General features: G+C 57.9%; 1 protein-coding gene across 10 annotated transcripts in view; it reads left to right on the top strand.

Moving 5' to 3' along the window:
* The window catches only part of EPN2 (epsin 2), a 68754-nt gene that overhangs the window by 37182 nt on the left and 6457 nt on the right, over positions 1 to 25115 (top strand). For 4 of the 10 annotated variants that reach the window (XM_027131187.1, XM_027131179.1, XM_027131181.1 and 1 more), the window contains exons 3-8: positions 12141 to 12253; positions 13023 to 13133; positions 13659 to 13751; positions 14504 to 14693; positions 24271 to 24444; positions 24712 to 24798. In XM_027131187.1, coding sequence (XP_026986988.1) covers positions 12141 to 12253; positions 13023 to 13133; positions 13659 to 13751; positions 14504 to 14693; positions 24271 to 24444; positions 24712 to 24798 — 768 coding nt within the window. The remainder of the gene's footprint in view (positions 1 to 12140; positions 12254 to 13022; positions 13134 to 13658; positions 13752 to 14503; positions 14694 to 24270; positions 24445 to 24711; positions 24799 to 25115) is intronic. The other 6 variants (XM_027131189.1, XM_027131186.1, XM_027131183.1 and 3 more) reach the window with 5 other exon arrangements.

Raw genomic sequence — 25115 nt, 5'->3', positions numbered from 1 at the left:
GTACTGCACGCTGCACATGAATGCTCTGGAAACCCCAAACCCAGCACAGCCCAGCGTGTGAGGAGTGGGGAGGGTGGTCCGAGTGCTGGGAAGGCCCAGAACAAGCCTGGACTGGAGGAGGGCTGGGCTGTGCAAGGTCTGGAAGGGCATCCTAGGCAGGTGGAGGGCGGAGGGCTGGAGCAGTGGCAAGGCTGGGCCTGAGGGACGGGGAGCGGCCACACGTTGGTAGATGGGTGGAGGGCCTCTGGGTCATCGAAAGCCCTTTGCCTTTTACTCAGTTAGCTGGGAGCAGGGGAGGGTTTGGAACCGAGGAGGGATTGGACCCTGCTGAAGGGTGAGAAGGTTCACGAGGACCCTCTGGCTGTGTGGGGGGCCAGGTGGGCCCAGGGAGGCTGGTGGGAGACCCCTGCCTTTCCCCAGGTGGGAGAGGACAGGGCTGGACCTGATGGGGCTGAGGATGCCCGGGCACACTTTAAAGGGACGGGGTGGGTGCGCCTGGGGCTGAGAGGTGGTGGCTGCCAGCCAGTGGTCCCCGGTATCGGGAAGGCAGGGCCAGCCAGCTGGCGGGGAGTGTGCCCAGACCTCCGGGGCCTTCCACCCGGCTTTGGGCCCCATGTCGGCTGATTGCTCCCAAAGGGGTTGGGCGAGGAATTTGGCGGGAGATGGGACTCACTCGGGAGCCCGTCTCGCCGGAGCCGGTGTGTTCTGCACGTCGCGGGAGCCCGGATCTTCGGTGGCAGCGTGTGTCCGGCAGAGGCCGGCGCTGGCTGTCACGTCTTCAGGTGGGAATCGAATCAAGAGGGGGCTGCTTGGTAGCGCCAGCAGGCCCTCGGAGGTGGCAGTTGTAGTGACGCGTCTGTCCAGGTGGCAGATGTCAAAGGTGTTCGTTCTTGCCTCTTGGGCTTGGGCCCCCAGCAGGGTCTGAATGTGCTGTGGAGAGGCCTCCGCATGTCTGGGCTGCTCGGGGCTGCAGTGCCTGCAACAGCCGGAGGCTGACAGTCCCCGTTCACTTCCTGTAGGAGGCGGCGGGGCGGGGGTCATTGGCAAGGACACTGAGATGGACTCGCCCCCCCAGATCCACTCAGTCGTAGCAGTGAGGCCAGGATCTGAACCCAGAGCCCTGGCAATTTTACGGTTGTGTGGTCCACCTCGTGTAATGCTGGTTACCCCACGGGGCCCTGTGATTGTCAGAGGGTGAGGTTGAAACAGCTGTCAGAGCTGCTGATGGGGGTCGGTTGTCAGTTAGGCTGTTGATGTTGCCGTGTGCCAGGGAAGATGGAAGGTGTGGCTGCAATAGCTACACCTGTCCCTTTGTCTTTAAAGCATCCTTCGTAAAAGTGTAGGTACACAAAGTGTCGTTTCATAGACTGTCAGTAGTGGATGTGAAAAAAGCAAAGCGGGGGTTGAGTCAGGCTCAGTAAGAGTTACACGGCAGGGCCATGTCTGATGCATGGCTGCGTGGTGGCCAGATTGCAATGGCCAGCTTGAAGGAAGGGGGCATTTGAAATTATAGTATAAATAAAAATAAGAGGGAAGGTCTAAGGTTAATTTTTCTTTGTGTTGGAAAGTAGATCCCATAATTTATGGATAATCTCTGTCTATCGCGTATTCTGTGTTTGTCTTCAGAGTATGTTTCTCTTTTATCTTTGTCTCCTCGCACTGACAGAGCAGGAGCCTGTGCTCAGGGCTGAGTGCCTGACCCACGAGGTGCTCAGTAAGCAGTGAACGAACGAATGCTAAATCGACCTGAATTCTCTTTTTCTTGGTGGTGTTTTGATGTGACGTGCTCATCTCCATTGGTGTCTGCCTCTGTTAGCCTTTTGCAAATACACTTTGTGGGCTTTTCCAGAAATGTGGAAATGTTGTACCGTATCTTGAGACTTTGAGTTTAGAACAGTGTGATTCCTAGCTGTTAGATTTTGTTTGGTGATAAAATGCGGTTCCCGATTTTGCCAACTGCCCTTTCTCTGTTCCCTAAGCCACTGGCTCCAGCTGACTGCCCGGGAGCTTTTAAATCTCCCGAGGTGTCCCAGAGCCCCGGCACACATCTGACAGGTCGGAGCCTCGGGCGGGCGCGGGCAGCATGGCGCTGAAGCTCCCAGGAGGCTCCGGGCCTGGTCAGTGCGGGCCCTTCCTCCCGTCGCTTCCGCTGACCACCGGCGGCCACGCTGTTTCAGAGAGTCACGGTCAGCAGGCGACTCACCGACTTTCAGCAGCTCAAAATGGGTGTTGCAGCGGGATGAGCCTCCTCCCGCGGCCTGCTGGTGGGGAGCATGGTGCAGCTGGCGGTGTGGTGACCAGCCCATCGGGCCAGTGCCCCCGTGGCCCGCCTCTCCAGGTCTAACTGGTAAGCGCGGCTTGGGCGGCAAATAAGAACTCTGCTAGATCTTTCATGATAAAGATAATGCCTGTCCATTCCCGATGGTGTAGAAAATGCAAAAAGAAGACGGACACACTCCGTAATCTTGTCACACAGGCAGCTGTTGTTCCCATGTGGGTGTATGTCCTTCTGGACATTTTTTCTAAGCGTTTTCTTTTCTAGGGTTGCAGATGTGTTGTAGATGCAGCTCTGCGTCCCTGCTTTCTGTATCATGCTGTCGTCACCCCCCAGCTGCCTGGCCTGTGGGAATGGGTGGTGGTTCGGCTTTGTCACGGCCATCTGTCTGTGAGCAAAGCCAGTGGGTTCTTACTCTGAAGAGGAAGCGAAGGCCAGATCAGACCCGCATCCCCGGAAGCGGCTGTATGGACAGATCCGGATCACAGGTGTGAAGTGTGTTCCACGAGAGCAGAAGGAATCTCATGTTTCATGCCGTGCAGACAGTAAAAAAGTATTACACCTGTGTTGTTCATAACCACGTGACCTTTTCAAAGCACATTTCTCAGAAGGTGAGTGCATTCGTTCGCTCACTTCATAAGCCCAAGGGTGCCGGGGCCGGCGCTGGGCAGTGAGGGCTCACGGTCGGCAGCTGAGGCCTCGCGCTCCGTGGGCTTCCAGTTCGGGAGAGGCGGACACCTTCGTGGTGCGACACGTGTAGTGCTCCGAGGGGGCCGGGCAGGCAGGTCTGAGGCTGTTCTAACCCTGCGTGCAGTGGGACGGGGTGCAGTGGCCCAGAGGTCACCCCTTAGCTGACTCCTTACCACCAGATTCCCAGGACAAATACTACAGTCACTGATTTTTTTCACCTCACTTCCTGCGTGCATTTTCCGTGTTGCTACACAGCTACACTTGGCTTCATAGGTTAAAGTTTGGATAGGTTAGACGTCCATACGGTGGGGACGGGGCAGTGCTGTCTGGGTTCCTGGGTGTCCCCTGTGCTAATGTGGGCGCTGCACACACTGCCGTGCCTGAGGGAGCTGCCCCTCACAGGGGTCGCTCACCATTCCCACCCCAGTCACAGCTGTTTCCAGGTTCTCACAGTGTAAATAGCCACGTGGTCAGCGTCTTTGGGCAGAAAGCCTGCTTTTCTGAGATTCTTCATTGTCTTCAATGTAGAATTCCCAGAAGTGAAAGTAGTGGGGGAAATGTATGAACATCATTCTGTCTCTTGAAATTGGCAAATGTTTCCCCAACGGACCAGGCCCAGGTGCAGTGCTGCCAGCCGGGGGGCCGACTGTGCTCAGTTGATAGCCCCTGAGCCCAAAATGGGTACTGAAATTTTTTGAAAGATCATTTCTAGTTTAATAGATGGAAATTTCCATCAAAACACTCATTTTATCTTATTTTTATTTTACATCTTTATTGGAGTATAATTGCTTTACAGTGGTGTGTTAGTTTCTGCTTTATAACAAAGTGAATCAGTTATACATATACACATGTTCCCATATCTCTTGCATCTCCCTCCCTCCCACCCTCCCTATCCCACCCCTCTAGGTGGTCACAAAACCCCCCTAGGCGGTCACAAAGCACCGAGCTGATCTCCCTGTGCTATGCGGCTGCTTCCCACTAGCTATCTATTTTACGTTTGGTAGTGTATATATGTCCATGCCACTCTCTCACTTTGTCACAGCTCACCCTTCCCCCTCCCCATATCCTCAAGTCCATTCTCTAGTAGGTCTGTGTCTTTATTCCCATCTTGCCCCTAGGTTCTTCATGACATTTTTTTTTTCTTAAATTCCATATAAATGTGTTAGCGTACGGTATTTGTCTTTCTCTTTCTGACTTACTTCACTCTGTTTGACAGACTCTAGGTCTATCCACCTCATTACAAATAGCCCAATTTCGTTTCTTTTTATGGCTGAATAATATTCCATTGTATATGTGTGCCACATCTTCTTTATCCATTCATCCAATGATGGACACTTAGGTTGTTTCCATCTCCGGGCTGTTGTAAATAGAGCTGCAATGAACGTTTTGGTACATGACTCTTTTTGAATTATGGTTTTCTCAGGGTATATGCCCAGTAGTGGGATTGCTGGGTCATATGGTAGTTCTATTTGTAGTTTTTTAAGGAACCTCCATACTGTTCTCCATAGTGGCTGTATCAATTTACATTCCCACCAGCAGTGCAAGAGTAAAACACTCATTTTAAAAGTGAGTTTCCAGGCTTCCCTGGTGGCACAGTGGTTAAGAGTCCGCCTACCGATGCAGGGGACACGGGTTCGTGCCCCGGTCTGGGAAGATCCCACATGCTGTGGAGCGGCTGGGCCCGTGAGCCATGGCCACTGAGCCTGCGCGTCCGGAGCCTGTGCTCCGCAACGGGAGAGGCCACAGCAGTGAGAGGCCTGCGTACTGCAAAAAAAAAAAAAAAAAAAGTTTCCTGTCTGTAAGTATTACCCTAAGAAACTGATGTAGGCATTTAACCTAAGTTTATGATTGAATTAAGAAGGAGAGAAATTACGTCTTTGTTGAAGTTGCGGTGTTCCAAGCCCTCTCCTCCCTCCCGAGCTCCTGCCTGGGGAGTTGTGGGTGCGACCCTCGCCCCAATGCTCCCCGTGAAGGTCGACTTTCCCATGGGTGTAGACAGAGCACCAGGAACCATGGGGACCCCCGGGAAACGAGTGAGGAGAAACAACCCCTTCCTGTCTTGGACAAGCCCTCCCTTCCCCACCTCGCCAGCTGGTGATCTCGTAATGGGGAGGGTCTCACCGCAGCCCAGAGAGAGCAGCACAGACTCGCTCTTTTCTCTCAGGCAGAGGATGGGCCTTAAGTCCTGCCAGCAGATGACAGGGCAGCCTTTTGTCTCTGCTGCGCCCGCCCCATCCGTCCCCACTGTCTGTCTCCCGCGCTGGCTCCTTCCTCCCTGGGCTTTGGCTTCCGCGTCCGTGGGCTGCGGTGGCAGCACCCGTGTCTCAGGGTGGTGGTGACGCGTGTGTGAGCTGTGCCCTTGGGAGTCACAGCTTTGTGCTCGCTGGAAACTAAACTAGAAAATGAACACACAGGGGCCTGAGCTCCTGCTCTGTGCCTGGAACAAGCCAGGGTGGGGAGGTTCCTGGCCACAGGCGGGTCTGGGGTGTAGAAGGCCTAGGTCCCCATTCTGCGGGCCGCAGAGCACCTGCCCTGCTCTAGGTGTCCAAGAGGAACCCCTGCCCACAGAGCGTCCTGCTGGGGAGGGCGAGCGGGGAGACCCAGGCTCTCTTTCCTCCCTGAGGGAGGGGCGGGGGAGGCGGGAGTGGGAGTGTGGTCTGAAAGCAGGAAGGAACTGGAGGACTCTAGGGCCCTCTGCGGCCGGCGGAGCAGGTGCCAGGTGCGGGGGAGGGGCTGGTGAGCCGCCCTGGGGAGTGGAGGCCTGTGTGCGGGGAGGCGGGGCCTGAGACGACGCTGGGAGAGGAGCCGCCCACCGGGGCTTCAGCGCCAGAGGTGGGTCGGAAACCCCAAATCAGGGTGTCCGCAGGTCTGTATCCTCTGAAACCCGCAGGGGAGCGTCCTGCCTGCGGCTTCCCTGCTTCTGCTGGTGGTGGCCGTCCTTGGTGTCCCGTGGCCTACGCTGCTGCCCTCCCCTTGTGTCCACCCCTGCGTCTCTTCTCTGCTTGTAAGGACACGTGTCATGTTGGATGTCGGGGCCCACCGGCTCCAGTGTGACCTCAGCTTAACCGTTAACAAATGAATCTGCAGCAGCTCTGTTTCCAAATAAGCTCTCATTCCGAACCCAGGGGTCAGGACTTCACGGCCTTGGGGCTCAGCTGTGCCCCAGCCCCCGGTCAGGGGGAGGCTCTCTGTGGGCTGAGTCTCCGCTTGGGCGGCAGCACAGGCCACTTGCGGTGGGAGGGTGAGTTTGGGCTGCCGGGGGTCGGCACCATCCAGGCCAGGCCGGGCCCCAGATGTTCTCTCGTGACCTCGGGCCGGATGGTCCAGGAACGTTGCCAGGTGTAACAGAATCTCAGTGAAAGCCATCCAGAAACCAGCGCGTCTCACCTCCTTCACAGCCGCCACCCTGGCCCAAGCTCCCACCATCCTCCCTGGACCGGCCAGGTGGCGTCGCTGCTCGGCTTGCACCCTCCTGAAGGCCCTCCGAGAGCCCCCGGCGCCACCAGGGCCCTTCCGTCATGGCCCTCTGGGAGCTCTGCCCATGCCAGCCCCTCCCCCTGCACCCAGGCGAAGCCCCCACCCGCTCTCTGCTTGGTGTCCTTGCTGCCGCCCAGGCCCCTCTGCAGTGTCTCTGTCAGACCTGAGCACAGGACAGGCTCTCCTCACCCTGACCCACCTCCCCTCTGTGTGTGTGTGTCTTGTCCCCCCTCACTGGGACACAAGCTCCAGGAGAGCAGGGACTGGCCTCAGGCCTGGAGACGCGCCAGGCGTGGCGTGTGCGAGTGTCAAGGACTGAGCGCACAGAGCACCTCAGGGCTCTGGGGAGACTGGCTCTGAGTTCCCCTCCTGCTGTGAGTGGCGCTGTGACGTCTCTGGGCCCCGGTTCCCTCCTCTGTGGGAGCGAGCGATGATGCAGAGCAAGGCCTCAGATCAGCCTCGACCCTCGTGGCTGGGGCGCCTTGGCGAGCCACCTCACTTCCGGGCCTCAGCCCTGGCCTTCGGGGTTGGGGGGCAGGACCCCGCCCGGACTGAGGGTCCAGCGAGGCGCCAGGTGTGGTACACCTGTCACGTGCCAGGCACTCCCACAGGAGCTGGTCTGATCCTCAGGACAGCCCGAGGCGGTGGGGACTCTGTTTCCGTCCTGCGGGTGAGGAAGCCGCGGTGTGGAGGATTGAGCAGCTGCAGGGCCTGGATCTGGGCCCATGCTCGCAGACGCCCCCTCTCCCGGGGCCGAAACAGCACCCTGGGTGGGGCCCATGCACGGCAGTGAGTAGACGCCCGTGGGTGAGTGCCAGGGAAGAGTACGTGTTTGTGTTTTCTGGGTGGAATCGCAAGAAAATGTCAACAGCTGTTTCCTCTGGGGAGAGGAGTGGGGGCAGGAAAAGAGGGGTGGCCCTCGCTTCCTTTTATGCTGAAGTCTTTAAAACAGGCTCTGGCATCTCCCCTCCCCCATCAACGTGGCGGTGAGGACAGGCTGTCTGTCATCCTACCTGGCAGAGTACACAGCAGCCGTCAGGACCGTCTCACCCCCGCCCGCATGCCTGTCTGCCCACTGTCGACACCGAGACCACCAGCAGCACGGTCGCTCGGAGGTCCTGTCCCTGCAGTCGTGCTGTGCTCACGACACTGATGTGCTGGGACGCAGGGCCGGCCATCTTGCAGAGTGGCCCGAGGTCTGGATTTGTCCACCTGCTGCCTCAGTCCTCGCCCTGTTCTTCTGTGAACTGGAATCAGATGTGGAGTCTGCATTGAAATCCAGTTGGCGGGGGTTGCCAGGGCCATCAGGTGGTGGGCGACGGGCAGGGCTTGGCCACGTCCCCCCTCCGCTATGAAGTCTCACGTCCCCCCCTCGTCCTGAAGGTCACCCGGCTGTGGTGGTCCTTCAGGCGCTTCACATCTTGCAGCTCTTTGGCTTTTCCACAATGTATTTATGGTTTTTTTCTCTTTCAGTGTTAACCTGGGGTGATTTGAGCTTATTTTCGCCTAATTTGCCTCGCTTGACTAAAAGCAGTCTTTCCTCTTCTGCCTGTGAGCTGGGAGAGGGAGGGCCCTGGAACGTCTCCCTGGGGAACGGGCTCAAAAGCCTCCACTCTGTGTGGGAGTGTCCTTGGTGGCCGAGGGTCATCGGTGACTCGGAAACGGCTGGTGGAACACAGGAGGTTGTCGCCACATTGAGGAAGACCCAGTAAGCACTTCGCTGCAGTTCAGTAACAAGGAAGGAACCTAGCTGGACCGGGGAGCTAGTCACTGGGGGGCAGAAGCTGCCCCTGGGCTCAGTGCCGGCTCCCCAGCCCCTCCTTCAGAGATCGGCAGAAAGAGGAGGGTGGAGGCCCCGGCCGCCAGAGCCACGGTCCTCTGCCCATGGAGGTCCGGGGCCAGAGCGCGTACCAGTCCCTGGTTTCTGCCGTGCAAGATGGAGGGGGCCGTCTGGTGGCTGTGGACAGAGTGGAGAGCAGTGACCTGGGCAAGGCCTGGCCCCCAGGTTGGGGGGCTGCTGTGTCTTGGGTCCTCCTGACCCTCCCTCCCTCCCCCACACTTCATAGACGTGGAAGCAGAAGCCCAGAGAGGTGGCCATTCGTGTGCGGTCCCCCTGCTGCTATAGGGTGGGGACGGGACGGGAGCCCCAGCATCCCCGTCAGCTGTCGGGCACGGGGTTGTTAGGGTGGTGGCAGTGCTTGGATCCAGATGGGGTCTTCTTGGAGCCCCGCTGCCTGGCGACCTTGCGTTCTTGCTAGGTTGTCAGACGTGCTTCGTGTACCCCGGCGACAGCCTGCGTGCTAGGGCTTTACGAGAAGTCCCCGTGCAGAGCCGCCTCTGGGCCAGCTGGGTCTGCAGAGTCTGTGCCCTGCACTCGGCGTCCGTGACTGCAGACACCGCTTACGTGCTTTCTAGGAACACTGCAAAACGTAGCCAGCGAGAAGAAGCAATTTCCTGTTTTTCTATTACCTTGTCTGCTTTGCTTTCTTCTTTTGAAATTCCCCGACCTTGCCCATCTGAAGTGCCTTTGTTTTAGGGGCGCGTTTGGGGACCCGTGTGGGTCAGCCGGTCCCTGGAGCAGGCGAGCAAGGTGAGGTCGGGAGGCCCTGCAGGAGACGCCAGCGGTGTTTCTGGTTCTCGTCTTAGCCTGTATTTTGCGGGAGCTGTTGGGCTTGTGTAGGCTCCCTGTTCAACCTCCCCTGCCGAGCTTTCTCAGCCAGGGTAGCAGACTGGACAGGGTGAACGGGGGGCCCACTGAGCAGGTGAAGGCTTCGTGCTTCTCCCCACGGGCCCGTCTCAGCTGCAGGAGAAGGGTGGTGACACGCTTGCTCGTGGAGTGATTTGCTTGTGCGCATGGTGCCGGTCTTCCCTCGAGAGGGTGCTGGGTCAGAAAGCAGCCTGAGACCCGAGAGCGGCCAGCCCCTTGAACCCCTGCTTCTTCCACTGTCCCCATGAGTTGTGGACCCTCAGACCCTCAGATCGTCAGAGTGGGGCGAGGGCCAGGTTCCAGGGGTCAGAAGGGCCCATTCAGGCCCCTCTCACCACCACCTCTGTGTCCACTGTCCTGTCCTCGGGCACAAGAGACCCTTTGTGGAGACGAGATGCTGTCACTAAGGCAGGAACGTCTCCGCCGGATGCCTCCCTCGCAGCTGAGACCGCCGTGTGCAGCTCAGCTGACGCTGTGGGCTGGTGGCTGTGAATTCTTCCAACTGCGTGACTGAGAGCCGTGCCTCCTCTTATGAAAACCACAGCGTTTAGGGGAATACCCTTTGTCTAATTTCCCTACTGATGTGGTGAGCTATTTCCGAGTGTGCCGGCCACACGTTATTCCAGCAGCGTTATTCCAGCAGCTGTGTGGGGTGCAGACGTGCACGTTTGCATTTGAAGCTGGGCTGGCCTCGCAGCTGTGCTGAGAGGCTCGGGGGACAGGGGGGCCTCACGTCTCTGGCAGGCCCTGCGCAGAGCCCGGCCCATTCATCCGGGTCCCACCGTTAGGCCAGTTTCGGCTTTCCCCGCCAAGACGGGGCTCTCTGTTCAGGGGGCTTTTCGGGGTGTGGAATGGGGTCTGAGGTCTTCTCCTGTCTTCACTCCTGGTTTCCATCTGGGAGTAAATGAAGGGCGTCGGATGCGCCATGCTTGCTGTAAGCTGAGGCTTTTGGGAAGCAGCCTCAGAGACTCTTACCAGGAAGGAGGCTGGGAACGGGCGGCCGAGTGGCTGTGACCTGGACGGGAGAGCCACGTGCGCCACAGGAGTCCCCCCACACTGTCCCCCACGACTGGCCAGCTTCCTTTGTTCCCACCAGTCTGGGTGGTGATGTTGCTTCTAGAGCACGAGGAAGCCAGAGCTGCCGCCTGTGACGGGCAGAGGTGAAGTTTGGAAACAAACCAACCAAAAATGTGCTTTTGTTTTGGTATATTGTTAAGAAATAAAATTATTAAGGTAGATTTGAGGACATTCTGTTACCATCTAGCTTTATTTCTTAAGAAATGCTTTGGAAACTCTAATTGGGGCGATGCAATTTGATTTTCTGGGATTTGACTTGATTTTATTTAGAAAAATACGTTGGTGTTTTTTGGATAACTGCAGCATTTTGCTGTTTGCTGCTCACTAGCTTAGAGTAGACATGAGGCAATTGGTTGCTGGCTTTTTTTTTAATGTTTCTCTTGGTTGACAGTAAATCACAGTGGACACACTGTGCTTCAGGCCATGTGATTGTCCCAGATGAAATCTCGCTGCCGTGTGTTGTACGTGTCTTTCCTAAATTGTAGGACAGAGTGGTGCCGATTACAGCCCCCGCCCTGCACTGCCCCTGCAGCCTCGCCTGTTCTCCTGTGGGTTTTTCCAGGACCCTAACTGCATCTCGCCTCTTCTCCCGTTTTGCTCACTGTAGCCAGAGCCCAGCCGTCTAGAAACCTCAGTCTCAGGCATCATTCCCCACCGTTTACTCTCTCCCAAAGAGGCAGATCCTAAGGGGCAAGCGTAGGTTGGAGATTTGGGCAGAGGTAGCATTTGCGTGAGTGCTGGGGGCTGGGTCTGCTGGAAGGGATGTAATGGAAGAGGGCGGCAGACGAATATACAGCCAGAGCGTCTTTAACAACTGCCCCTCGGCCATGCAGTGGGATCCTCCATCTGCCTGTCCCTCCATCTGCCCATTTATCCACGCAGTGGGCGTTTGCCAGCTGCTTTGTCAGACTTTGCGGATGGACGTGATGGTGGGAAGACGAGCCTGGGCCCTTCCCTAGGAGCACCTTCTGACATGACCCACCAAACTGCAGAATAGGGGTGCTGGGAGAGAGGGAGTGCTGACCCAGCCCTGGCGGGAGGCCGGCCCCGGAGAACCAGAGGGAGGACAGGGCAGGGGCACCCGAGGCGGTGGCTCCACAGCTCTCCGGGTGGCAGGGCTCGCGCTGAGATTTCCTGTCCTGGGGGGCAGCGGGCAGGGGTGGCGCACTCTTGGGCTGCTGCTCCCGAAGCTTCATGTCTGGTTTCTGCGGGCGCCCAGGCTCCCTGGCGCAGGAAGCGTGATGGTGCGTAAGCCCAGCGTTCTCCACATGTGGGGCCCAGCCTGGCCACAGTGGGGTTGTGCGAAGACCCCTTTCTTTGGGAACCAGCTGGGAATTCACATCTCATCCCTTCATCAGAACTGCTTCGTCAAGGCGGGTGCTGCTTCAGATGTTTAAGCTAGATAAGTACTTAAGCAAACAATGGCTGCGTATGTTTTTTTTTTTCAAGTCAACATGCAGTTTTACTTAAAAAACAAAAATTTTCAGGGTTACTGCAGACATGTTTGGTCTTCATTTTCCATGTCCTTAGGACCGGGAGATACGGTGACGTTCTTACACATGCGAGGGGGGTTCTTGAGAGGAGCGAGTCCACAGAGGCCATGTCCTTCTTTGAATGATCTTTGACCCAGCTTTTCAAGAACTGTGCTCTCGACGTTGTAAAAACTCAGCCCCTCTCCTTGAAGCCGTGCAGTGGAGATAGGCTCTGACCCCTGAGAGGCCTGAACTGGCCGCCCAGGGCGCTTGTCCCGGCGAGCACCGCGTGGCTGGCGTAGTTGTGACGTTCCTTGGCTGTGCGCACAGCGTATTCGCAGAGCCCCGTCTCCCAGCCAGGGTGGCCCTGTGGGTGTGAGATGGGAGCGGGCGGCAGGCCAGGGAGCGCTGGTCCTTCACGCTGACTTTGCCTCCCCCGCAGCCACCTCCCCACGGGTGTCCTCAGAGCTGGAGCAGGCGCGGCCGCAAACGAGCGGGGAAGAGGAGCTGCAGCTGCAGCTGGCGCTGGCCATGAGCAGAGAGGTGGCCGAGCAGGTGGGTGCCAGCAGGGATGCGCGCCCCCGTGGGGCGGGGCCCGGGCGCACTCACACGGACGAGGGGCTCTCGCTAGTTGGTCCTGGGGACGCATCGGTCAGAGGTGCTTCCTGGAAGCGCTCCCGCGCGCTTGGCTGGGCTCCAAGCCAAGTGTCCACAGCCCTCATCGCCGAGTGCGGACCACAATCTGCAAGGTGGGTCGAGAGCATCTGGACCCAGAAAAGGATGAGACAGAGGCTGGGAGGAAATGCCCAGGAGATGAGAATCTGACATTCAGACGTGGGCATGTGTGCAGTTTTTCTTTTATAAGCACACGTTACATTAAGATGGAGAAGGAGAGGGTCTTCCCTGATGGTCCAGTGGTTAGGACTCCGTGCTCCCAGTGCAGGGGGCCCGGGTTTGATCCCTGGTCAGGGAAGTAGATCCCACATGCATGCTGCACGGAGCGGCCAAATAAATGAATGAATGAATAAATAAATAATAAATTTAAAAAAAAAACAGGTTTTTACAAAAAAGATGGAGAATAAGGGAAAGGAGCAGCCTTCAAAGGGGTCGGCCCTTGGCTGCCACTTTCAGGCCGGACTTGCTGCCCTTTGGTTAAAAAAGGCGAAGGAGTGCAGCGAGGCCTGCGGCCCCTCTCGCCTGGCAGTGCTGTTGAGAGACAGCGGGGGGTCGGATGGAAGAGGCAGGTGTGGGTCCCGCGGTGACTGGAATATCCCAGAGGTCCATGTAGCGACCAGCTCCCGGCAGGGCCCCTCTGTCCACTCAGGACGTGCGGCCTGCCGTCGACGGGAGGTGCAGAACTCTCATGGGGAAAATGGGGCAGACGGACGGGCCAGCCCGTTGTAGTTCCTTGCTCCTGTCTTATGGTGAAGACGCAGTGAGTGTGTTTACTTATATTTAATCATTGTATTGTATAAAAAAGCTAGGTCGGCCCAGTGTTTTTATATATGCTGACTGTGCCTTGAATAAATATAAATTAAATATAACGAATCATTTCTGTTAGAAATCATAAAATATAAACACACACTCATTTTCTGGAAGCACACACGGTGGGGGCAGGGTGGAATGACGTGTGATTTCTGTCTTCTTTCTAATTCCTTTCTGGGTTGTTTGTGTTTTATAAGGAGACATATTGCTTCTACAATTAGAAAGAAGTTTGAAGTCATTTTCATTTTGAGAAAAAGTATTTTCCAAGTATTTCCCTTCCCCCATCTGGGTGGGCACCCCCCCCCCCCACCGGGCACACCTTGGGGTGGGAGAGGCTCATGTCCACGTCGTCCCCAGACCCTCCTTTGAAGTGACGTGCGATACGGCTTTGGTTTCCGGCTCTGGCCAGGAGGGCCTGGCTCCTGGGGATGTTGTTGCCGGGAGCACCAGCTTCAGGGTCCGTTGTCCTCTACAGGAAGAGCGCCTCAGGCGGGGAGATGACCTCAGGTTGCAGATGGCCTTGGAAGAAAGCCGCAGAGACACAGTTAAATTTCCAAACAAGAAAGAGGTGAGTGCTTCACGGGTGTGTGAGACCCTCCTGAGCCCGACCCCCAGCGGCCGCCACAGCCAGCGGCAGTGAGGAGAGGGCGGGTGACACACATCCGCCCGAGGGGCTGGACCCTCCCCTGACCCCACCGCAGTTCCGTCCCCCCGACCCCCACCCCGCGCAGCGCCAGCCGCTGCTCCACAAGCCGCTAAGCGGCAAGCGCTTTGGGACAGTTTCCTGGCCCAGGGTAAGCCGGCGTCCTCCTTACTCTATGCCGGGCTTCCTACCTGGGACCTAAAGGTGAACTGGACGTGGCTCTGCCCCTGACAACCTCGTCATCCTGTCGGGAGACAGACCCTCCCGCAGGGCCAGGGCTCCAGTGGCCTCCCTGTTCCAGTGCTGCGGGGTCCCTGAGGGCAGCCAGGCTGGCTGTGGGAGCAGGAGGGTGTGGCGGCCCCCGGGAGAGAGCCCTGGATGACGCTGGCAGCTGGGGGGCCGGGCGGGTCGGGGGGCCGTGTCTCGGAGGGAGGCAAAACCCCTGTTCTCCTGGGAAGCCCCAAGGGCCTGTCGACAGACGGCGGGCGCTTGGCACACAGCCAATAGCCGGTGTGGGTGGAGCCTGGTCCTTACTGAGAAGCGGTGATGTGGGGCGGCGCAGTCCCGGGTCCTCTGGGCCCTCCAGAAGGCCTCTGCACTGGGAGGGGCACAGGCGGACATTGGCCGCAAGGGCAGCAGGGTAAACTGTCCTCTTTCTTCGGTCCTCGTCTCAACAGCATGGCTCCCACCCGCAGCAGACCACGCTGTTGGACCTGCTGGACGCTCTGCCCGGCGCGGGCCCTGCTGCCCCGAAGGCGGAGCCCTGGGGCCCTTCCGCTTCAGCCAGCCACACCAACCCCTGGGGTGCTCCGGCAGCCCCCGGCAGCACTTCGGACCCCTGGCCGTCATTCGGTAAAGACCTCCCTCGTACGTCTCCCCTGCCCGCCTGCTGGACGGGGGAGTGGCCGCAGGGCGCGCAGCTCCCTCTCACCTGGCAGCGGTCTGAGTGGGTCTGGGTGGTGGGGGTGGGTGTCCAGACCTCCGCAGGACCCGGAGCGTCCCCCTGAGGACTGCGGTTCAGGGCTCTGCTTCGTCCTGTTGTGAGTGGTTTTCTGCTTTGGGAGATTTCTTCTCCGCTGCCCTCACGCCTCGGAGAGGGCTTGTCCCTCCTCCGGGACATGCGTCAACTCTCTCAGCCTCAGAATTGCACCCCAGGTTAAGAAACCGTAATACACAGCGTGCAATGTCTAAATCATCGTGCTGTAATTAGCCAGAAATTACGGCGTGCTTAAGTGATCGCTAATGAAAAGGGGACACGTTTACTGTAATTCTTCTTACCTGTCATTTAAGCAACAGCAAATCAGTTTACGAGGCTAAATGGATACTTTAAAGTTCTGCTTAATGCCAGACGTAAGGTGAACTTGTATTAGGAGGTTCAGACAGGAGTGTGGCGCCCTCTGTTTAATTGGGGCCGAGATCTTGGGCACGTGGGCTTCCGGATCGCTGGGCACGGGGCTTGGCCTCCAGGCTTTGGGCTGGTTTCCCACCCAGCCTGCTGCTCTGGGAGGCCCCCCGGGTGCTCCATCAACCCTGCTGCCCATGGCTGATCCGTGGGCTTCCTGTCTTGCAACCTCGAATGTATATTTTGCGCCAGTTTGCTCGTGTCTCTTGGGGCCTCTGTTTCCCCAAACCAGAACCATCTTTTGTATCCGGCTCGGTTCCCTGGAAGTTTGCCAAAGTGCACCGAATACCAGGCTCTGTCCTGCCGTGCGGGGACCCAGACAGGAGCAGGTAATGGCCCTGCCCTCCAGGCCCTGGCAGGTGTGGGTGAGTCAGGCCGCCAGCCTAGTAGCAGTGCTATGTGGGCAGGGCACCGGGGGCCGTCTTTGCGTCCATCCTGGGGCAGCAGTCCGGCGGGCGTGAGGCGTGCGTCTTGGAGGAGTCTTCAGGGAGGAGCAGGCGTGGCCGGGCCCCGAGGAGGCGTGGGTGTTCCCGCAGAAGGCTCGGCTTATGACAGGTGTGAGGCCGTGCGGTGCTGTAGAGGGCCCAGGGCTCGGGCCCTGCTGGTGTGAAATGGGCGGCAGGGGTAGGGGTGGGGGTGGGGAAGGGGAGGGCCAGGCGGGCGTCCCTGCACTTGTCCTTGGGGGATGCTGTTGGCCTCAGGGCTGGGCAGAGCCCCACACCCGCTTTGGTGGGAGCCCTCTGTGCCTTGGGGCAGACCCAGGCCAGTGCCCTAGAACTGTCGCTCACCGGAGGCCACAGCAGCCCCACCTGTGTGCTGTGCCCCCCGCACCCCTCTGGGAGCACGCGTGGCCACACGAGGCAGGTCTGCTGGAAACGCCCCTCGGCTCTGCCTATGGGGACACGGGCCCTTCCAGGCAGCGGCTCGGACTTTTCTTTAAATCTGCAAACAGTTCTTGTGACAAGTTACGGGCGGGGAGTTCTTCAGGAGAGACTCTCAATCCCTTTCAAAGTCGTATGGGGTCAGTAAGCAGACAGGGGGTCTCCTCAGTGCCGGGGAGAGAGCGTGGTCCCTCCAGGAGCTGGTGAAGCCAGCGGGCTTGAGGAGCGCTGAGTCCAGTCAGTGGCTGCTTTTGGGAGGGGTTTGGGGGTCGCAGTGGTGGGAGAGAGACAGACTTTTCCCTCTCTACCTTTTTTTTTGTTTAACTGTTTGACTTATTTACCAGGGGGTAAGTATCACCTGGTCAGGAGAGAGGGAATACATATTTTTTCAGCCAGCTAGTTTGCCCAGCCCTCCCATTGGCTGGTGGACAGGGCTGGGCTCTGGAGCTGGGTGTCCTGACTGACCAGGCACCTGACCCTCGTGGGGAGCTGGGGGGGTCTCCTGCGGGTGGGGCAGGACCACCTCCAGTGGTTGGGGTTCTCACACCTGCAGGCAGCGGAAGCCGGCAGCCGGGGAGAGGCAGCTGGTGCCCAGAGGCAGCTGAACATCACATGGGAATCCTGCCCACGTGGTTCTGCTCTTCTAAATTTTTTTTAATCAAGATAAAACTTACACGACATAAAATTCACCATCTTACCCATTTTCAAGTAGACAGTTCAGTGGTTCCTAGCCCTTCATGATAGCGTGCGGTTATCAGTACTGATCCCAGGATTTTCCATTGCCCCAGAAGGAAACCCCTTCCCATTAGGCAGTCACTCCCTGTTGCCCCTCCCGCACCACCAGTCTGCTTCCTGTCTCTGGAGTTGCCTGTCCACGTGTTTCGTCTGTCATGGGATCACACAACACATGGCCCTTGTGACTCCCAATTAGCATGTTTTCAGAGTTCGCCCACATGATAGCACACATCCCTCCTTCATTCCTTTTTAATGGCTGAATAATATTCCATTTTATAGACATACCACATTTTGTATAACCATTGAGCAGTAAGAGAAGGTTGAAACCCGAGATTGTGAAATCAAATTTTTAAATGTTGACAATGAATTTTAAAAATTAAGAACATGGTTGGAGCTAATCAAAATGCACCTGCAGTGGCCATGTGTGGTTGGTTCATGGACTGCCACTTTGCCGTCTTGTGCTACTTGCCCAACCCAGGGCCGTCTCCTCGGTTCTGATGCACTTGGCATTTTTACCAGTGACTTGGGGAAAACAGAGCATCAAAGCCCAGAGAGGCTGTTCATTCCTCTGAGGTCACACAGCAAGCGAGGCGCAGGCTCAGTGCTCATGGCCCCCAGTCCTGGAGTCATCGCGCCATCCTGGACTGCCGCTAAGGCCTTCTGTGGTTGCTCATGTCCGGGAAAGGTCCCCTCAGACTGCAACAGGGAGCGAGAACCGGTGTTAAAATGTTAGCTTGCCTGCTTCCTGTGTCCCCTGGGCCTGTGTGTTTTCACGTGGTTGGGGTCACATCGTGGGTACGTGTAGACATTTTCTTCCGTACACAGGGAGCCTTTCCAGGCATCAGTCGAAGCTCTAGACGTCGGCTCCCGTGGGCAGTGCTAGCGCTCTGCCCTCAGCAGCGCTGCAGGACGCGGCCTCAGCCCCGCTCCCAAGCTCACTGGACCGTGGTGACCGTGAACTTGCTTCCTTCTTCTGAGACGCCGCTCTGGAGCGAGACACAGTGTCGGGCTTACTGCTTAGTCTGTGGTAGAATCTGCCAGTGTGTGTTTGGGGAACACCCCACCACCCCGAAACAGCTAGAAAGATCAGAGTCTCTTCCCCAGCACTGTGGGATGCGCCCTCTGGATGAAAGAAGCGCTGTTGTGAAAGCCGCCCTCGGTAGCGAGCCCTGCCTTTACCAGCTTGTGCCAAGGGGCCCCGGGAGGAAATGCTGGGGGCCGGGAGGAGGGAGAGCGGCGCCTGCCAGGTCAGCAGGGCACTTCCTGCACCTGGCAGACACAAAGCAGCCGCCTGGGACAGCAGGGCTCAGGCCTGTGATTCCGACAGCCTTGGCCGGCTCAGCCCCCGCCCCCGCTCACTCCATGACCCGCCATGTGACTGCTTCCCTGTCCCATGAGGCTCGTCGTGGGGCTCAGGGGGAGCCGGGCACGCTCCCTGTGAATGGGCCCTCGGTCCTAGCCTCCCCTCCTCTCAGTCACTCAACAAGCGCCCATTTGTCGGGTGTGTGGCCCTGCCGGGGCTGTGGTGGGCGGAGCACAGCGGGGTCCATCGTGTCCCACGTGCGGTCAAGAGGGCAGTGCCCGAGGCCCGGGGCGGTGGGAGGCCAAGGAGTTCCAAGACGGCCTCTGCCTGGCAGGGCAGCCTGGCCCCCCCTTACATGCCGGCTCCTCACGTGATGCTGTGCCCTGCTGTTTGGCTAGTGGGCGCCTGGCTGTGCTTGAAAACATGGCTTGGGTGTCCTGCTCGGGGAGACAGGGTCACCCTGTCCTCAGGACCCCTCCTTCCCCGTGGTCGCCAGCTGCCCGTGACCCGCATGCTAGGTACAGTCGCCGGGGCCGTGTTCCTCTTGCAGGGCAGGGCCTGGGCCTGGGCCGTGAGGGCCAAACGATGCTCAGAGGAGCGAGGTGGTGCTGAGGGCCGCCTGTCTATGGCAGGGTCCGGCCCCACCAGACGTCCGTCTGTCCATCCAGCCTGCGATCCGAGCGGCCCAGGAGCTGGGTGGTTCTCCCGCACCAGCTGCCCATCCTAGCTGCTCGGGGAGCCTCTAAAAATGCACATGCCCAGGCCCTCCTTGGCATCTGTGTGTGTGGGGGTCAGTATTCTACTCACACCCCCAGGGGATTCCCAAGGGCCACAGCTGAGAACCGCTGGCCTGGTGCCCCCTGAGCTGCGTGGTGAGTGAATCCCTCTGAATCAGAGGCGTTTGCGGACTCTCTGCGTGGGCTGTGCAGAGTCGGGGCAGCTCTAGCTGTGTGTCTACACCCGAGTCAGACATTTACCCGGCACCTTCCAGAAGTGCTCTCCAGCGTCGACGGTGCCCATGGTGGAGCCCTGAGACTCTGTGGGTCCCTCAGGCCCCACCAGTTGCCAGCACCTTGGTGTGTCAGGTCCTCTCTGAGGCCCGGGAGAGCGGCGTGAGCTCGGCCCCCGTGAGCAGGTGCCCGTGAGGGGGCTGCAGGGTGGGGACCGTGCCGCCAAGCGGGCCGGGGAGGCCGTCTGATGGGCAGGACGCCATGTTGTACCCAGTGGGGATGGGTAGCTCTGCCCTCAGGCCAGCTCGACCCAGTGGCTGAGCCGGTGTCACCAAGACCCAGGCCCCCTGCTCTGCCCCCACCCACTGGGCCCCTCCCCTCTCCCTTTGGCCTCAGAAGCTCAAGGCCTGGGTGACGGCTCTGGGCGCTCACAGCCCGGGGATGGAGAGGATCTCCCTGGACCTCATGGACCTCTCTGGGGTGCAGGAGTGGGGAGCTGGGACTGGGGGTGGGCTGGTGAAGACCCTCCCCTGTTGCAGCGCAGGGTCCGCCCGCTCAGACCGGGACTAGGGAGTGGTGAGGGGACAGTTCTCCCGAGGAAGATCAGGGGATCCCTCCAGAAAAGAGGAGGTGGGTGCTGGAAGGTGACCAGGGGTTGTCTCCCGATGGGGGCGCGTCTGCCCAGCGGTCAGGCTCAGGGGAGGAGTGCAGGGCTCCCAGTCCGGGTCCTTGGGCACAGACGCGCTGGGACGTGAACTGTGAGCCCGCGGTTCTCGCGGGTGCTGCTGAGCGGGGGAGGTCGAGGCCCCACGGGAGCCAGAAGCAGCCTGGCACCAGGTCCGGGTCCTCTGCGACCTCCCCGTCCTGCGTCCTCTCCGTTGCGTCTCGGCAGCTCTGAAGACACGTCCCAGCTCTTCTAACCTGCAGTCCAGCTCCCTCCCTGATGCAGTTTCCACCCTGGCAGCTTCCTCCAGTTGAGACAGGAAACCAAGGCCCCCGAGGTGCTGTGTTGGGGGCAGAGCGAGGGCGCACCCCGGCTGTGTGACTCCAGCTGGGACCAGGTATCCCGCTGGCTGAAGTGGGCCCGGGAGAGTGGGGTCCATCCCAGGGGAGGTTGTTCTGCGTGAGACACTGGGCGGACGGGAGTGAAAGGTCGGAGGAGCTTCTGGAAGCCTCAGGAGGGTTGTGGGCTTGGGGGCAGCGGCTGGAGAAGCCCCAAGTCCACACCAGAGCTGGCCGGCCGCCAGTGGGTGACAGGCGTGAGGCTGCCCTGGCTCGTCCGTCCTGGTCGCCGTGGCAAGCCTGGGGGAGGCCGGCCGGCGGCGGTGCGTCTTCTTCAAAGCCAAGGAGCCCCTTTCACGGCCGGGCCCCGTGCAATGCCCTGCCTGGGGACGGGCCCCGGGCACTGAGTCCACGGGCGTCAGGGAGCAGTGCCGGTCTTTTCACCCCGCCTGGTGCCCCCAGGAGCTCACTGTCCAGGGAGACTCCTGGTAAACGAGTAGCCACGGAGCTTTCTGGAGAGTGCTCCGGAGGAGTTGGGGGCGCGTGCAGGCAGAATGGGGACGTGGCTTTTTGGAGCTCCAGGAAAGTAATGTTTGAAAAGATAGCGACGGAGGGCTTTCAAGAATTGTGGCGAGGGGCTTCCTCTCAGAGCTGGGGAGCCTAGTGAGCCCTACACAGGGTAGTCAGAGAAACCCACACCCAGACGTGCAGTCAGGAGACTGGAGGACAGCAAAGGGAGAGGACATCAGAGATGACCCCCCGGGAGCAGAGAAGAACGGCCGTCAGGCCGGCGGCCGAGTCCCAGCAGTGACGAGAACGTCCTCAGGGCCCACCGGGAGAACATCCTTCTCCTGAGAGCAACGGTGACATAGAGAAACCACCGAAAACCTCACCCACCAGAATCCTGCGTCCGGTAAAGGTATCCTTCAGGAATGAGGGTGGAAGGGTACCATTTCCAGCCCCACAAAAACTGCCAAGGGGAGTTGTTCCAGCTGACATGGAAGACAACCAGACGGAAGCTCAGATCTCGGGAAGGAATGGAGACTATCAGGAATACAGAACTAAGCAGGAGAAGATGTTTAAATAAGAATATGAGGAAGTCGGAGCAGCGTGATTCATAAGCCTGTGACGGTGTCGTCTCAGAACTGGAGAGCACGCGTTCTTTCCAGTCACACGCGAGATGCAAAGCATCAGCTGCGTGCTAGGCAAAAAGCCTCTGCCACGTCAGAAAAGTGGATCACATAGAACGCACCTGCTGACCACAGTGCACTCAAGTGTAAAGTCGGTAGCAAAAAGTGGATCACATAGAACGCACCTTCTGACCACAGTGCACTCAAGTGTAAAGTCGGTAGCAAAAAGACAAGTAGAAGACTCCATACGCCTGACATTTTAAAAGCACTTCTACATTCTCGAGTCAAATGAGAAATTATAGTGGCAGAAATATTTAGAACCAAATAATAACGTAAATATTTTCATATCAGAATACATAGGACAATGGAAGTGATAGTAAGAGGAAAATTTAGAGCTTTTAGTGTTTGCATTAGTCCAGAAGAAAGGCACAAGATTGATGAGGTGTTGAGGCTTGGATGGTGTCACGCCCAAGTGGAAGGAACGAAACAGTGAGGAGAACAGAAGCTAACAAGTTAGAACACAGACAGAATAATATCCAGAAACCCAGAAGTTGGTCATTGGAAAGAGTAGTAAAATAGAGAAATCTCTGGCAAGAGTAGTTCTGAAAAGTAAAGAGGAAAGGCCAAACAGTGTAGGTGCAGGTCCTGCCGAGATTCCACACAGAGTAAGAGGTGTTTGATCAACTCTGTGCTGACAGACCTGAGGACTTAGACAAAATGGGTAAATTAAAAAAGAAGACTTGGCAAAGCTGGCGGAGGAACAGTAGGACACCTGTAAATAGGGAAAGTCCTATAATCGTTAAAGGAACCGAGTAAGTCACTCACCTCCCTCTCGTTCCCTAAATCACCCAGAGGGCTTTGCTGGGAGTTCTCAAGCCATTCAAGAAACAACTCCAGGGACTTCCCAGGTGGTCCAAGCGGTTAAGACTCCAATGCAGGGGGCCCGGCTTTGATCCCTGGTCAGGGAACTAGATCCCTCGTGCCGCAACTAAAAGATCCGGCGTGCCGCAATGAAGATCCCACGTGCCGTAACTAAGACCCGGCGCAGCCAAAATAAATAAATAAATACTAAAAACAAGAAAGAAACAACTCCACTTGATACCAACTCCTTCAGGGGCTGGGAAAAGCGAGGATTCCTACTCATTTTATGGGTTAGCATAACCTTAACACCAAAACCAGACAGAAGATGCACAGTGTGAGAGCACACAGGTCAGGCCAGGCCCACTTAGGAATACAGGTGCAAAAGCCCTAAGCAAAGAAGCAACTGTAAAACCGGAACGAGAAGAATATACAAATGATACAGTACATCGTGAAGAACATTGTTTGCAAGGAGCGAATCACTAGGAAATGTATTAATGTACCATATGAACAGGCCCAAAGAGAAAAATCACGTGATCATCCTATTAGAGGCAGAAACAGGCTGACAAAATTCACCAGCTCTTTATCGCAGAAGTCTTAGCAAACTTGGAATAAGAGGGAACCTCCGTAACCTGATAAAGAGCTTCTGAAAGGAAAAACGCCTATTATGGTGAATGGTGCCGTTTAACGGTATACGTTTAAGAGCAAAACGTGGACACAGTCCGTTCCCCTGCTCTGCGTTGGGGCGGGTGGTCCTGGCCAACAGAGCGAGGCGGGAAAATGAGGGACTTGGAAGAACTAAGCTGTCATCGCTTTCAAGGGATGTGACCGTGTACATAGACTCCCAAAGAGTTTCTGCAAACGAGGTGATTGGAATTAAGAGTTATTAGAATTACTGAAAGAATAAATAGGATGCAACTAACACAACAACGTAAAGCAATTATGCATTGCTGCTTTAACATCCAATAAAGATTTAAAGAAGAAAAAAAGAATAGGATGTATTTCAATGATTAGAATTAAGAGTTTAGCAAGGTTGCTGAATACAAAAATTAGTATACGAATTAAATTGTTTCTCTGCATAGTAATAAGTAACTAGAAAATGAAGTTTTAAAAATATGCCAGTCTCTAAAGTTGTATAAATCCCTCATGGAAATAAAGGATAAAGTAAAAAGTATGATCCAGTCCATGTGCGAGGGCGTGTGGAGGTGGAGTTCCTGCGTGTCCCGAAAAGCACAAATTAGAGGAAAATCCTGCTGCGTTCTACTCCATCCAAGTGAGAACTTCTCTGTTCATCAAAAGATTCCATGAGGAGAGTGAAGGGAAAGGCCACAAGTTAGGAGAAGGTGTTTGGAACTCAAGGAAGAGAATCAGCACCCAGACGTGGAAGGAACCCGTCAAATCAATGAAAACAAAAAACCCAAGGGAGGCGGGTAGAGACGGGACCAGGCCCCTGGTGGGAGAGGAGGCGTGAGGGGCCTGGGAAGGAGCGAGCTGATGCCCGTGTCTGTGGTGAAGGGCCGCGTGTGCAGCACAGCGACAGCTACACCAGCCATGCCTTCTGTCACAGGATGAAGTATTAGACAGCAGTAAACAACACGTCTCAGCTGCACACCAACGCAGCTCAGTCTCCCGGATAAACCTCTGCGTGAACACAGCCGCCTCCGAGAGCACCCCGACGGTGTGTCTGGTAGCACACGGCTCAGGGGCCCGGCACCGCTCGCCCCCTCGGTCCCCTCCGTGGCGAAACCGGAGCTCGTGGAGGGAGGTGTGGACGACTGGGGCGGGGCGCGGGGGCCACGCAGTGGTCGTCTGAGATGCTCCGCGGGGAGAGCAGGTGCGTGGGTGCTCTGTGCAGGTGGACGGATGCACGCGTGCATGCACGACCCACTCCCCACCCTGCACAGGCCCGGGCGTTGGAGTCTGTCCCATCCTTCAGGGAGTGGATGTGTTAGCGCACAGCTGTTTGTTTGATGCCTCTCCGTGCCGCACCGTGTGTCTGCTGCGTGCAGGCAGGGAGGACGCTGCCGGGCAAGCTCTGCTGTGGCGGAGGCCGCGGGGGCTCCGTGCTCCCTTCCCCGGGCGCTCCCCCCAGGGTGCTCCTGTGGCCCCAGGTCCTCTCCCTCTCACCCCAGCTGCCCAGCCCTTTCTGGGAGCATCTCTGAACCAACCCCGCCTTCCCACAGGTGCCAAGCCAGCCACCTCCGTCGACCCATGGGGGGTGCCCACCGGAGCCGGCGCACGCTCCGTCCCCAAGGGCTCCGACCCCTGGGCCGCCCCGCAGCAGCCAGCCCCCAGTGCCGGGAAAGCCGCTGACCCCTGGGCTGCAGCGTCAGCCGCCAAGCCCGCGTCCCCCTCTGGTGAGCCCCCCGCCCCCTGGCCCCTCGGCTTCAGTTTGGGGAGGGGGAGGTGGGGCGGGGGCAGCCAAGAGCCCTGCTCTGCGTGGGGAGGCCCCTCCCGGTGCCCACCTTGCCCACCCAGGGACCCCACACCCCCGCTGCCCCCCGACTCTCCGGGTTCTCCCCCGTGAGGGCTACAGACGCCGGCCTACCTCTGGTCCCCCACGATGGGGAAGCACATGGCAGAGAAGTGGAGACACCGCACAGCCACTGCCGCTCTCTCCCCAGGGGCTTTTGATCTCTTCAGTAATTTGAATGGTACAATTAAAGATGACTTTTCTGAATTTGACAACCTCCGAACTTCAAAAAAAGCAGGTACGTAACGGCGGTGGTGGTGGTGGTTTCTGTGCCGTCCTGTGCCCCTGACCAGCCCCGTTGCTGCAGGCATCACAGTCAGGAACCTGGCGACTCCACGCGTGTGCACGTGTCTGACCTGGGAGCCGGGGGTCTGACTCAGGGATTCACATTCACGGGGCAGCGGCGGCAGGAATGCCCTTGAGCTTTCTGTCACCCTCTCCTCTCCTCCAGCCACCTCTGTTCCTCGGCCTCGCGCCCTGGGCCCTGTGGCCGCTGGCGGAAGCCCACTGCCCTGGCTCCCCGGCTGGCCCAGCGCAGCCCTGCCGTCTCCACCA

The sequence above is a fragment of the Aethalodelphis obliquidens genome, unplaced genomic scaffold, assembly GCF_003676395.1.
Source record: "Aethalodelphis obliquidens isolate GAN/ISIS:26980383/991018 unplaced genomic scaffold, ASM367639v1 scaffold38, whole genome shotgun sequence".
Taxonomy (NCBI): domain Eukaryota; kingdom Metazoa; phylum Chordata; class Mammalia; order Artiodactyla; family Delphinidae; genus Aethalodelphis; species Aethalodelphis obliquidens.
The sequence above is the reverse complement of the archived record's forward strand: the minus strand, read 5'-3'. Positions and strand labels throughout refer to the sequence as shown.